This window comes from Colobus angolensis, unplaced genomic scaffold (assembly GCF_000951035.1).
Source record: "Colobus angolensis palliatus isolate OR3802 unplaced genomic scaffold, Cang.pa_1.0 Scaffold89, whole genome shotgun sequence".
Taxonomy (NCBI): domain Eukaryota; kingdom Metazoa; phylum Chordata; class Mammalia; order Primates; family Cercopithecidae; genus Colobus; species Colobus angolensis.
Window position 1 is genome coordinate 2,190,450 of NW_012122820.1, and position 14,849 is coordinate 2,205,298.

The window sequence follows — 14,849 nt, forward strand, 5'->3', positions numbered from 1 at the left end:
ATTTGGCATACTTGGTTGGAGGAGGAGCGAATAATAAACCTTGGTAACATCCCTTCATTCATACTCCTCTGTTTGTCTTGCATTTCTGTTACACACACACACACACTTAGGACTCATTCCGATTTTTAACCACCATATTCCAATTCTAATTATGGTCTCTTATTTACTGGCAATGGAAGGCTAATGTGGTGGTGGTCTCAAGGATTCAGGAATATTATTCAAAAGCATTTTGAGGTCCATTTGCCTTTGATGTTTGCCTCCAGTTTCTGAAATTTGCCCAGATGGGGGAAGGGGATAGAGGAGGTGGTCCTACTATTTCCTGAAGCCCAGATGCTGCAGCAGAGTCCTTTTAGAGACATCTTGATTCTATTAGAATTTGCAGGTCAAAGGGCAGACTCAACTGGCCTGGTAGTTGAAAGCACCAGGGATAGAGTGAATAGACTACTGTAATGACTTAAAGTTGGATTTCTGCTGCTACCTACTCATTACGCTAGTAATGTGCATGTTGGTCATGCAGCGGGTGGGGGGATTACTGATCGCTTTGAAAGGTTTCGTGTCCACATTTTCCTTTTTTTTTTTTTTTTTTTAAACTGTGGAAAAGAAGGAAACAGAACAAGGAGAGTAACTTGACGGGAAGAGCATTGCAGTTCTTCTTTTGCCTTGTGGCATACATATATTACCGTTCACATTTTATGTGCTTGTATTACTCCGTAGGGACTCGTGGGAATGAAGTCAGAATGTGCTGCACTAGCAGGTCTCCCCTCTCTGTGGATAGTCTTTAGTTAGTAAAGCTCTTCAAGCCAGTGATTAATTCCTCTGAGGTTCAATTTCTTTAAAATATTTATATCAGTGTTAGAATAGGTGATCTCAAACCACTGACTCAGATTAAAAGAAATTATAAAAAGGAATTATTTCTGGTAATTTTTATTTTCTTTATAGTTTTCTGTATCTTTCAGTTTTTCTTCAGTGACTGTGTACTACTTTTATCAGAAAATACTTTTTGTCAAAGAAACAATTATATTGAATAGACAGCTATTAAAATAAGATTCTTTTTCAATTTGCTTGTTTTTTTTTTGTTGTTGTTGTGAATTCCATTCCCTTTGAAAAGCAGAGTATTTTTAACATTTTTGAGTTGAGACACTCTCAAGTGTGCCATGTAAAAATCAGGTAAGTTCAACTATACCATGTAGTCCTTTCTAAGAGATGTGTTTGAGGAACAACAATTTTTCTTATTTCCTAAAAGTCTTTGCTGTTACTGTGTACTAGCTTTCACATTCTTGCCTATCCTCCACATTTTTTCCAAGAGGTTGTTCTCCCTCATAGTATCCACTTCACATTTACCAGAATTGTAACCAAGCGAACAAGACTGTCTTTGTCCCTTTTGGAAAATAAAAGAAAAACGTAAAAGCTGGTATACCTATCAAAGATAGACATTACTCAGAATTCACGTGATTATGTGTACAATATATAATCAAAACATGTTATTCTGTTGACTATGAATTGCCCTTCTTAGGCACCTATGCATGTGGCAGTCAACGTCGGGAGTGTATGTTTTAAATGGAAAAGACAAAGCCAGGATAGTCTGTTAGGGAATTTTCGGAGGAGGAGAGCTGTGGTCGTAGGAGAGAAAGTTTGATTCTGTATAGTCCGTAGCATGTTATCACTGCTCAGGAAAGAAACAGCATCAGTGAAATAAAATCTCTACTGGAATTGCATAAAAAATCCTTCCAATTATGTCTTATTAAATGTCTTATTACAAAGACGTTATTCCAGTGGCTCAGACTCCATTGCCACGTTCCTTAAAACTTTGAAATTAGAAATCTAAATTGTCATCTGTTATCTCATATTGTGATTTGCAAATCTGGCATTTTACCCCAGAGATTAAGTGTACCACACTAGCTGTCCAAGCATACCATTTATGAAAGAGTTTGAAATTCAGTCACGAAGCTTCAACAACATGGAATCATTTTAACTATGTCATATTACAATATTTTCCTTAAGCATAAAATAGGCCTCAGGTCCGATCACCTTTGTCTTTTGCATTCAGCAGAGGTACTGGTATTTCAATCTAATTAGATAATTTATCTGTCATTCATCTTCTGCTGCTTGCCTGCTACTAAATGTGTGATTCTGACTATTGGTGCACAGAAACGTAGCGCCCTTACTGGGAAAGCATGCCGCTTCTTCCAGCTTGGTCAGTCTTTGAGCTTCCCAAAAGGGAACAGATGACCGCAATCAACAGGAAACGGCATCGTTAGACCATCTTGAACTCTTTCACCTTTAAGCTCATTTCGCCACTTAACATATTTTTTTCAAGTGGTCCGTGGATATATTTAGACTGTCATTATCCCTTTAGTGTTGACTGGATCCTCGTGGTGTGAGTTGCCTGCCATTTCTTAGAATTACGTAGTGTGGGGACAGTGCAATGAGGAGCTTCTCTCCTCTTCCAGCAGTAAAAGTAGTGAAACGGATCTTTATTTCCATGATGTAAACCGAGTGTACATCTTCCATTTGTTAGTTTTGCTTTCAGAGTTGAGTATACCTATGCATCCAGAATAAAGAATAGCCATTAGAATATTCAGTAGACGGGTAGTCTTCCAGTTTGTGGCTAAACTAAAACTCTTCCATATGACTGCTATTGAAGCTCAATTATCTTAACAAAAGACAGAAGCAAGGTTAAACTTGGGCAATGCATTCTCAGATTCAGCATTTCCTCAGGTCAAAAGCTCAGGCCACTTATATAGTTCCTATAAATCAAACACGTCTTCTTTCATAAATGATGAGCCGCTGACAAATGCATTTTGGATTATGAAACTAATTGTTCACCAACTTCATTATGATTATTTTGTAAATTTCTTACGTCAGCCTCCCCACTAAATCCACCTTGTTTTTCTTTGGACACAAACCATAAAGTAATTATTAGCTAAACCACAAGGAATCTGTAAAGTTTAAATTACTGTTTCAAAGTGTGCAGATCATTGCCAGTAAAGCCACAACTGCAAACTTCTTTGCATTGATGAGATAAAAAGAACGATTGATGTTCATAATGCCCCAGGAATAGGTGGCTGGGTTTCCATATCCACTTTATTAAAGTTTGCGGTTCGTTGTACACTGTATGCATGAAAGTGTTTTCAGTGTCAGTGATGCCTCAAGTGGTCTGGAAGCTACAGGATAATTATCAAAGGAATAAATTAAATGGATAAAGTATGTAAGTGACAGGATTATTCTTACAGAAAGTAACGTTGTTTACTGTTCAAGTTCAACTGCAACTATAGGAACTCTTTTTAAAATATAAAATGAAATACTGCGTTCTTACTAATACAGTTTTTTTTAAAGGTTAATAATTTTTATTTATTTATTTTTTTGAGATAGGGTCTCAGTTTGTCCACCCATGCTGGAGTACAATGGTGCCATCGCAGCTCACTGCAGCCCCACCTCCCAGGCTCAAGAGAGCCTCCTGCCTTAGTCTCCCGAGTAGCGAGTAGTGAGTAGCTGGGACCATAGGCGTGTGCCACCGTACCAGCTCATTTTTGTGGGGTTTTGCCATGTCGCCAAGGCTGGTCTCAAACTCCTGGCCTCAAGTGATCCACCTGCCTCGGCCTCTCAAAGTGCTGGGATTGCAGGCACAAGCCACCACGCCTGGCCTAAATATTTTTTAAACTTTATTTTATCGTAGTAAGAAGACTTAACGTGGGATCTACCCTCTTAATCACTTAACTGTACAATGTAGTATTGTTAATTATAGGGAGAATGCCACACAGCAGATCTCTAGAACTTACTCATCTTACGTAACTTAGGCTTTATGCCCACTGATTAGCAACTCCCCGTTTCCCCCTCTCTCCTCTCTCTCACAACCACCGTTCTACTCTCCGTTTGCATGAGTTTGACTATTTTAGATACTTCATGTAAATGGAATCATGCAGTATTTGTCCTTCTGTGACTGGCTTATTTCACTTAGCCTAATATAGGGGAACTTATTAAGATAGCAATATAACATGATACAGACCTTTAGAGTCAGATTAGCCTGAATGGGATTCCTGGCTGTACCACTGACTCCAAGTGTGAACTTGGGCAAGTTGTGTGAACTCTGAAAGTCTTGGTTTTATTACCCTTAAAATGGGGGTAATGATAATAGTAACCTCGAAGAAGTGTTAGAAGGGGTAAGTCACACTGTCGGCATTTTCTTTCTTTTGCAGGCAGGAAGCTCTTCTAGCTGCCATTAGTGAAAAGGATGCCAATATAGCTCTCTTGGAGCTTTCGTCCTCTAAGAAAAAGACCCAAGAGGAAGTGGCTGCGCTGAAGCGGGAGAAGGATCGTCTGGTACAGCAGCTTAAGCAGCAGGTATATTAAATGCCAGGAGGAGGGTCAGTGGGGCCAGCCTTCGCACCGTCCCTACACGGGTGTCTGCCAGCTTGCACTTTAAGGTCTCTTGTTTCCTATTAGACATCTAATCCTTGGAGCTAGTTAGTTTCCATCATTAGAGACTTTTTACCTCCACAAATCTGTGTCTAGGAAATGCAGAGTGTTCTTGGTAAGAGGGCTGTTTTGGACAATGTCACAGGTCTTCTGTGAGAATGTTTTTTAACTTTGTACAATGGATTGTAGAAATTAGTGAAATTAGCCCATTTGACGTGAAAAGGCTTTTTTTTTTTTTTTAAACATCCAGCAAGGTTTCTGTGACAGCCATTAAGGATATTTTCATGAGAAGATTTTCAGTTGTTCAGGATTGGGTAAGCTCTGAAGATAAGAACAAAGGTTGGCCCTTTTCTTTTCCAGCCTAAATGCTCTCAAAATTTAGTGCTTTAATATTCATGTAACACCTTTTGTTTGTGAAAATAAAAGCGAAAATTTTCCCCTTTGATGATAGTTGCAAGGAGTGTGAATGTACCTAATACACAAAACCATCAACTTAAAAATGGTTAAAATGATAACGTTTTATGTTAGACATATTTTACCACAATAAAAAAAATGGGGAAAAACATTTCCCTTTGAAGATAAGGAGAGTGCTGGATGTTTACATCGGAGCCCTGCTTGAGCTTCAGGGCTCCTCACTGAGTGCTCCTGGCTGTGCGCAGCACCCGCGTCCCCACCTCCGTGACTGTCTCCTGCATTCCCAGTCACGTTGTCTGTACATTTTGGCTGACCAGGTGTGCTCTTCTCCCTCAAGTCGTGAGACCAAGAAAGAGCTTTTCAAGTAAAGAAATGTCTTTTTTTTCTATTTTTGGAGGTCAGTCATCAACTGATGGTATTTTGGTATAATGTTTATATTAACAAGAATCAATATTTAAACAACGAAGTTATTTTCTCTGTGGATCAAATTAAAACTGCTTAGAAATAGACTTTATATGTATTTATGTTGCACACTTTGCTGAGAACATACCAAAAGATGTCTTTTTTCTGCAGCGTGGGTAGTTGACCAGCAAAAAGTAACCCATTGCTCATTCACAAGTGAAAGAAAACTTTTCCAGGGTCCTAAAATACTTTTTAGCAAGAAGAGGACATCATCTAATATTTTGACTACGTGTTATGTAAAATAGGAAGAATGTGCTTATTATTAAAGACATCCATCCAGTAGTTGAAAACTGAAATTTGGCTCATCAAAGCTGATAATAGCAAATTGGAGGATATTATTGAGGAAGGGAGTTCACTGCACTGTGAGTTTATATATTTAGCAATATCAGTTATCTTAAGTACTTAGGCTTGAATACATAGGCCTATGATTTAAGCGGTTCATGATCCCTTCACTTAAGATACCAAATAGAATTGAGTATCTAGCAGACCAGAACACCGTACCTCATTCACAGTGGTTTCTGATTACTGGCCTCTGAAGACCATATGTTTTCATTATGTGGAAATTAAGGAAATTGGCCGAGCACGGTGGATCACGAGGTCAGGAGATCGAGACCATCTGGCCAACATGGTAAAAGCCCATCTCCACTAAAAATACAAAAATTAGCTGGATGTGGTGGCAGGCGTCTGGAGTCCCAGCTACTTGGGAGGCTGAGGCAAGAGAATCACTCGAGTCCAGGAGGTGGGGGTTGCAGTGAGCCGAGATCACGCCACAGCACTCTAGCCTGGCAACAGAATGAGACACCGTCTCAAAAAAAAAGAAAAAAGAAAAAGAAAATTACGGAAATTAATTAATCTATAAGCTTATAACCTTAGAAGGAAGCAGCTAAGAAATTCTCAGTGTCTTTATATCAAACCATATGCCTTGAATTTTCTGTAGTGATGTGTCCTGTATACAGAGAAAAATAATAACAGTTCTCAGAGTCCTTCCTACAGCCATCTCCTGCCTCCCTTTTACATTCCTGCCCTTTCAAACTGTATCTGGATGCTGTGAGCAAGAAGGAAGGAGTCTTGCCAAAGGCATCTGATTCTTTAATTCCTCCAAGAGTGTGTACTAACTTTTGGACAAGGGAGAGGCCTTTTGGAAAGAGGATATGGCATCAGTGCTGTTTTAATTTAAACCTTCTAGTCCTTGAATTGCTGGAATGTGCCTCAATCTAAAGGCTGTTTCCTAACAGGGAAGCCGTCAGCACTGACCAGGCTTTCCAGCAAATGGAGCTGCCACCGCCTGATAGGCTCTTGGCGTTCACATGTGATTCCTATCGTCAGAAAGAGGTGAAGCAATGAGGGTTATATAGATTTGGGGTTCACCTTCTAATATGGTCCCAATTTACTTATCCCCTCTAAGCACCCCCCAACCCCCCAGGGTAACTTGTCTCCTTGACTCATTCATGGCAAAGCAGCACTTGGAGAGGCTGCATCAGAGGAAGGGGCCAGGGCCAGTGAAAAAAATAAAAACGAAAGGCTGTCTAACAAGCTCCAGATGTTCTGTGGTGGGTGCCAACCCGTGTGTTCAGACCTTAAGTCATGAAGAAGCCCTGCTGCGATTGTCAGGTCCCCGCACGAGATTTCGTGTAAACTCAGATAGAACCCTGGAAAGCACTGATACAATCTGTTTAGTCACAGCAGCTGTCACCAGATGGCCTTTCTCTCAGCATTATTTTCTTCTTTTCACCTCCGGAATTTTACAGCCTCCATATTGTACTGGTTGCTAGTGTGAAATCTGGTTTTGCCCCTGTGTGCTCTACACAGATGTGTCATAGCAGGCTGGGTTTTTCAGGACAGGCTGGGATTTTTTTTTTTTTTTCCGGTTTTTAAGAGTTGACTATAACAGTATAAAAGTAAAGGCTACAAACTTAAACTGATTTGGTTTGAATCTGGATAATCTCATTTACAACTATAATTTTGTAATCCTCTATATTAGAATTAATTGTCATATAATATATTTTTTGATTTCAGTATTTTGTAGGCATGGGGATACAAAGGCACAGTATTCATCTTAAAGGAACTCACAGGCTAATGCATCACACACTGATTGTTGTAGACACATGGCAGACATTCTGTATTAGTCCGCTTTCACACTGTCAAGTACTACCTGAGACTGGGTAATTTAAAGACGAGAGGTGTAATTGACTCACAGATGCCCGTGGCTGGGGAGCCCTCAGGAAACTTACAATCATGGTGGAAGGTGAAGGGGTAGCAAGGCACATTTTACACGGTGGCAGGAGAGAGAGAGCGGTCAAGTGAGGAACGGCCACACCCTTTTAAACCATCACATCTCCCGATAACTCACTATCTTGACACCAGCAAAGGGGAAATCTGCCCGCATGATCCAGTCGCCTCCCCCCAGGCCCCTCCCCTGACGCTTGGGGATTACAGTTCGAGGTGAGGTTTGGGTGGGGACACACAGAGCCAAATCATAGCACATTCTGTGGAAGGTGGTCCTGGCCTTGCCAGCTTTTTCTACTGACAGCTTTAGCAGGTCATCCAAACATTATGTAACTTATTTACCCATTCACCTCAGATTTACCTCACAGAGTTGGTGTGAAATTAAATAAGATAGCAAACCTAAAGTGCCTAGAATCCCCACTTCCATTCTCTATCACTGATAGCCCTCTTCATGGTGAGAACTGTGCCATAGGAAGCATGGCTCTCATTCTTTTTTTGTTGTTGTTTTTTTGAGACGGAGTTTTGCTCTGTTGCCCAGGCTGGAGTGCAGTGGCGTGATCTCAGCTCACTGCAACCTCCGCCTCCCGGGTTCAAACAATTCTCTGCCTCAGCCTCCCGAGTAACGGGGATTACGAGCGCCCGCCACCATGCCCGGCTAATTTTTTGTAATTTTAGTAGAGACAGGGTTTCACCATCTTGACCAGGCTGGTCCTGAACTCCTGACCTTGTGATCCACCCACCTCTGCCTCCCAAAGTGCTGGGATTACAGGCGTGAGCCACCGCCCCTAACCTGGCTCTAATTCTTGGTTATTTCTAACCACTTTATTTAAATGTGCAGACCCACATAGTGTCCAGAATTACACAACTAGCACGTGGTGTTCCACTCCTCTGAGGAAGAACATATTTCTCAGGGCAGTTAGGAAAAAGAGGGAGAGGTACTTTTTATCCTTCCTTTTTTCCACCTGTTCTTTTTAATGATATGACTCTAGTACAGAATTTTTAAAAAATAATTCTAAATTCTAATCTGTCTTTCTTAAATCTTAAATTTTCGTCACTGAAGAACATTTAAATGCCCATCTGCCTGAAGTCCTCAACATTAGGAAAGTGATAACTCCCAAGCGTACATCCCATCTCACTCGCCTTCTAGTTCTGTGATTTTCCACATGTCACCTGCCTGTTCTAAATATCCCCGAGTAGTATAACTTTTCATAATTCTGTGAAAACAGAGCAGTGGCAATAATGGCCACCACGTACCACTTGACTGTCGTGTGCGGGGCACAAGGGTTTTATATCACAGGATCTTCCCCACAACTCTGGATAGTATCTTCGTTATGTAGAGGAAGCACTTCAGACCCAAAAACGTTAAAATTGTGGCTAAATTTCCGTGAAGACTAAGTGGTGGACCGAGAATTAGAAGTGATTCTCTTCTCTCCCTTACCATCTTACGTGAAGATTCCAGATGGTTGGTAATTAGACTGTATTAGAATTAGAATAATACAAACAATGCTATTTTATGTTTTTATGATACTCATTTGTTTCCTTGAGAGACAGAAAAGGGTATCTATTTATACTCCAGCGCTTCCCCTCTCTGTCTATAAAGAACCAGAAACAAAACAGAAATGGTATGATTTGTTTTCCTTGGGTTTCCCTTTTCACTGTTCCAGGCTGAGCATCACCTTTCTGTACACGCGGTCTTTCTCCCGTCGTCCCAGCACTACTTCCTTGAGATTACATCAGGTGATCCAGTTGGTCTTGGGAATGATCCTATATTCTTCAGTCAAGCATTTTCATAGAGCAGTTTTCTACTGTGTTATGTGTGTTTTACTTGCTTAATCCTCCGAAGACCGCTTTATTTCCCTAATCACTAAGTTCTTGATGGAAAGAGTATTTCACTAGTGCCCCAAGTACTTTCAGTAGGTATGGTGTGAAAAAATACCTGAATCAAGTGAATAATATTTTGAGTGCCTGTCTTTTCTTAACTTCTGTCCACTCTCTAGTTAGCAATGTTTAGTCTCTCTTGTGGTGCTGCACAGGATACCTTGTATGATACGTTTACTCTTGTCGTTTCATCCGGTAAAGTGGAACACTTTGGCATTCGCTGAGTAGGTCGGGAAAACCAGCCTGTGCTCTGAACTGGCTGTTTCTTCAGTCGAGCAGACGTTCTGGCACACGTTCACGCATCTGCGAACCCACGTTTGTACATGCTTTCACACTTCCCCATCCCTGTTAGAATGCTGGTTACCATAATAACAGGATTCAGTGCTCTGTCCACACATCCCACTCAGAAACAATCTGTCCCCTAATATGGACTCACTGTCTTTTGATTCATTTATTTAGGGTTATTTTACTCCTTCGTTGCTAGTGAATAGAAAATGTATATAGGTTAATGCCTTTCTTATTTTGACTTTAACTTTTCTCACGTGATGTAGGGCTGGCCATTGGCCCACCTTTAAATGACTGTATATCATCTATCTTTTCCTCCTCGTGGCATGAAAGGCTACTGTCTACTGTCGTAGCTTGGTGTACTAATTATGAAGTTGCGGTTGAAAAGACACTTTTATCATCGCCACTCTAGGCGCTTGGAACTTTCCGAATAAATCATTATTTGGACGAAAATTTCCCAGGCTTATTATTTATTGGTACAAAGGTGAATACCTTTTTGAAGGTTCAGTAAACTCCGTTTGTTTGGAACTTAGGGTTATGACAACAGTAAAATAGTATCATTTCAGCTTTCAGTTTTGGTGGACATGTGCTTTGGTCACAGCTTTTATGAGAGAAAATGCAGTCTTGTTATTAATTCTTCTACAGCCAAACTCAAATCATTTTGCTGGTTTGAAATGTGTCTTCTTTACCTATCTCAGAGTTTTGAGTGAAGAATATAAGTTGTTTTCCATGTGAAAAATGTGATTTGTTCTTACTTACTAAAATTTGGAAAGAACTGGCTTAACATTGATCTGAAGAATGTAGGGGTCAGATACTTTTTTAAAAAAAATGCTCAAATTTGATTTTCAAATTCTTAGCCCAAGGTCCTGACCACTCCCCATTGGAGCCATACTTAGGACCACCAAGCTGGAAGATAATAAATAATTGGATTCTGACATGTCAGACTGTTGGCTCTCTGTAGTATACATGAATTGTTTTTGAACGCAGCTAAAATCCTGTGAAGACATGCTGATAATCTAATATGAACCCAGTTAGATGAAAATCACCTTTTGGGACTGATTCTGTTCTATGAAAAAAAAAATCATATGAAAAGTTCTCCCAACTAGCCAAGCAAATAGACCTGTCTGTAGTCTACTTTTCCTTAGAAATGAAATCCATGATGGAAACTTCTTGCCAATAAGAATAATGGAGAATCAACCTTTAAAGCCACATACATGACGTCAAATCTCAAGTTGCCATTATTCCGTATTGTAACAGTGAGCCAGAGAGACGTGTCTAGTCAGTTTTATTAACTACTTTCCCTTCCTTTCCTCTGTCCTATTTTCTGAACCAACAGAGGACTAAATTTTCTTACAGAGGCAGAAAGTTAAGACTTAAGATTTAAGGAGTATGAGGGTAGGGTGCACCTTGTTGACTGTTATATTATTGCATCTGAGCCTTCAGATGACATCCTGAAATAAATTGCATAGTTAGGGTATTTTATATCTATAATTCTCATTAGGGGCTTCATGGTTTTGACAAATGCACTATTAAAGGGAAGCACATGACAAGGAACACTACTTCCAGGTCAAATACTGACTAATCTAGGGAGTATATTGTGTGATATTTTGGTCTGATTTTTCACTTTCAGTTTGTTGCTGTAATACACATATGGAATTTTTTAAATATATGGATTTTAGATTTGTGCTGTGTTTGTAAATTCCCATAAATACATAAAAGGGCCATGCTAAGCTGTGTTTGGGGTGGCCACACTAGTGTATTTTCCTCTCACATTTTGCCATAAGCAGCAAGAAGAAACCAGGCCCACACCTTCAGCACTTTAACTGGAAATCTCCTTAGCTGGATCTCTCAGTTCATTCAGCACATGCTCCACTTTCCACACAGCTGCAGGTGTCGTTGTTGCTAACGTTCTGGTACCGCATATCAACGATCCCAGTAACAAGTTCTTTGCTTCCCTTTAAGATCCAGTGGCAGCCTCCTGAAAGCCCCCATTTCATCAAACAGCCAGTTCAGGGCACTTCAGGTTTGCACTAGTACTCTCCTCAGAATCTTTCCAAGTCCTCCAGCTTCCGCCCACTGCCCAGCTCCAAAGCCACACTGGCATTTGAAGTTTTTGTTACAGTGTCACCCCGTTCCCAGTCATGCAAGAATCTGTTAGTTATCTATTACTGCATAAAAATTACCCTTAACTTAGTGGCTTAAAGTAATCATCATTGTCTCACACAGTGGCTGAGCGCCAGGAATCTCCACGCAGCTTAGCAGGTGGTTCTGACTCGGGGTCCCTTATGAGTTTACAGTCAGGCTCTTGGTATTCGGTCATCTGAGGGGTTGGCTAGGGATGGAGGACCCACTTCCAGATTCATTCGTGAATTTATTTTTGTTTTTATTTTTTTATTTATTCTTTTTTTTTTTTTTTTTTTTTTTTTGCTATAGAGCATTTATTACAAACAAAATTGAGGTAAAAGAAGCTGACCCAGAAGCCACACCCACCCAGGCTGGGGCCGTCTCTACTTGCCCCACACCAGTCCCTGAGCACCTCGGGCCCAAAGCAGCCCCCGGAGGACAGACATGCCCCACACACTGAGGTAGCTGCATCTTAAGCCCCTACAACTCCCTAGGGTGGCCCAGTTCCCACACAGATCCCTGTCTGGAGGGGAGGAGGAGGGAGGGGCAGGCAGGTGGAGCCCTAGCTTCAGGTGGGGCATACCCCAACCCCAACAAACATTCCAGCCTCTTAGGCTGGGCGCTTTCCCCCCTGCCCACCCAGCCAGCCATGGGACAGCAGGGTGGCCACCAGAGGCAGCGTGCCAGGGCAAGAGGTCACTGCTGCTTCAGGCAGTCCTCGGTCACCCTCTGGGAGGCCAACTGGACCAGCACATTCTGCAGGTAGTTGGGGTCGGGGTAGCCGTGGCCTGTCGTGTTGTAATCCATCTCTGTCCTGTGGTAGATCTCGTTCCACACCGCAGTATCGGTATCACCCATGGTACTGGACGTGCCCACTGGGAAGATGAGCCACCTTTTCCAGGCCACCTTCGGGAGCTCCAGGACCTTGTGGCCCTGGGTGTTGTCTGGATGGTGGCACTGGCAGGGAAACCCTCTGGCAGTAAACGGCTTTCCGGGGTTGGGGTGCTCGGGGCCCTGGATGCCACGCGGAATGTTGTAAACTGTGAGGATGCTCCCGCAGTCCTCGTGGCCAGGGAGTGACATCTGGAACCTTAACACCTCCATCTTCCCCCGGAGCTGGGTCCCTGTTTTCTCTCCGGAGATGGTTTGGCTCTCCACCGTATGGACTCCTCCGCAGGGTTACTGAGGACACGAGAGCCAGCTTCTCCAGAACAAGTGGCCCAAGAGAGGAGGAGAGCAACCAAACCGGAATTTGCAGTGTCTTCCATAACCTCACCTCAGAGGTGACATACCATCACCTCTGCCTTATTCTGTCCATCGCACAGACTAGCCCTTACATCCCGTGGGAGGGGACAGCACAGTGATGTGAACACCTGGAGACAGAGATCCTTGCAGCCATCCTGAAGGCCGACTACCACAGCAAGTGCATGAATAAACGAATCGGGTATGTTCATGCAGTGAAATGCCACTCAGCAGTGGATAGAAGTGAACGACAGACACAACAGGATGGACGAATCGCAAAGACGCACCGAGCAAAAATGGAGACACAAGAAAAGTACACACTGTGTGATTCCACCACACTCTGTAGTGTGAGAAAGCAGATCAGACAGCAAAGCAGAACTTACTTCATCTTTCCTTCCCCTCATCAGCTCACTTGAGAGGCCTACAGGGGGAAAGGGATAAGTTCCATTCTCTCTCACTCCTCTGCCTTCTTCATCTTCTGATGCTGCTTCTCTGGCCAGCATTGTTTCCTTTGGGGTGGAGCAGCAGCCAAAAGACACAAACCTGACAGCACTCTGTAACACCACTTGACCCCCAGAAAGCGCGTGCATCCTTGCCATGCCAAATGGTGAGAAACAGCCTGCCTCGATACTTCTGTTTCCATCTGCCATCTGTCTCCTCCTCAGATAAGCACCAGGCAGATCAACAAGTCTGATGCCTAAGTAGATACAAAACGAAGGAATGAGATGTCAGTCTCCTTGACTTGTGCTCACACCCAGTCTTCAGGAGTGGTTCTCTCTGAGCCCTCTGTCTCTTAGCTCAGGCAAAGGGGCTTTCTTGTGAATGAACACATAACTCTCCATGTGACAGGTCCTTCTTCCAGCCTTAACACTAGCTCACACCAGCCTTAGATGGATGTAGGGGCACCTGCTGAGACATTGGACTGCTGACAATAGTGCCTTTTCGGCCACTGGCCACTAAACTGCCTTTATACACGTTGGTTGCTTAGCTCTTTTTTGTCACCTGCTTTGGGCCTTGGTCACCAATTCTGTAACAACTGGAAAAGCCCACTCATCATACTATTAAAACTGTTTTACATTCTAAAAGAAGCTAACAGTGGTAGAATAAAACCACGGAGAGCTCCTGAGTTGTCAGTGAATAAAGGGAAAATCAAATAGCAAGGGTTATAGCAGCCTAAGTGCTGCAGAAATTGTGGGAGTAAAATGTTGTAAACATCTGTTCCTCTCACTTGGTTTAAATTCTTGATAAGGAGGCCAGCCTCTGAGAGCATTTATGTACCCCTTTGTTTTATATATAAATCTGTTATTTATAATGCCAGGTGCCTGTTTTATGGCTGAGAAGACATTCCCCAAAACACACCTGTGTTAGGCACTGCCAGGGCCCCTTCACCTTGCTTGTCCTTGACGGTGCCTACGGCATATCGTATCTGCTGTGTACGTGAGTATCAGCCTCCCAGCTGTCCTGTGTGGTACTATCTCCTTGATAGTGACTCTTGTTATATCCTAGAAAATGAAAACTTCGGTTAGAATATTCAGAATCTGACAGAAGAATACAATTCAGAAAGTACGGAAGATTACAGTTCAGTCTATATTTCATAATTCAGTGGCCCTTATTTTTTGCATGTACTTATTTATTTTTAACAGAGACAGAGACTCACTCTTGCCTAGGCTGGAGTACAGTGTGCAGTCACAGCTCCTGGCCTCAAGCCATCCTCCCACCTTGGCCTCCTCCCACCTTGGCCTCCTCCCACCTTGACCTCCTCCCACCTTGGCCTCCTCCCACCTTGGCCTCCTCCCACCTTG

General features: G+C 42.4%; 1 protein-coding gene across 1 annotated transcript in view; it reads left to right on the top strand.

Annotated features, from left to right (window-relative positions):
- The window catches only part of ERC1 (ELKS/RAB6-interacting/CAST family member 1), a 580,149-nt gene that overhangs the window by 441,806 nt on the left and 123,494 nt on the right, over positions 1–14,849 (top strand). Inside the window, exon 17 of the mRNA XM_011931005.1 lies at positions 4,197–4,341. Within this exon, the coding sequence (XP_011786395.1) occupies positions 4,197–4,341 (145 nt within the window). The remainder of the gene's footprint in view (positions 1–4,196; positions 4,342–14,849) is intronic.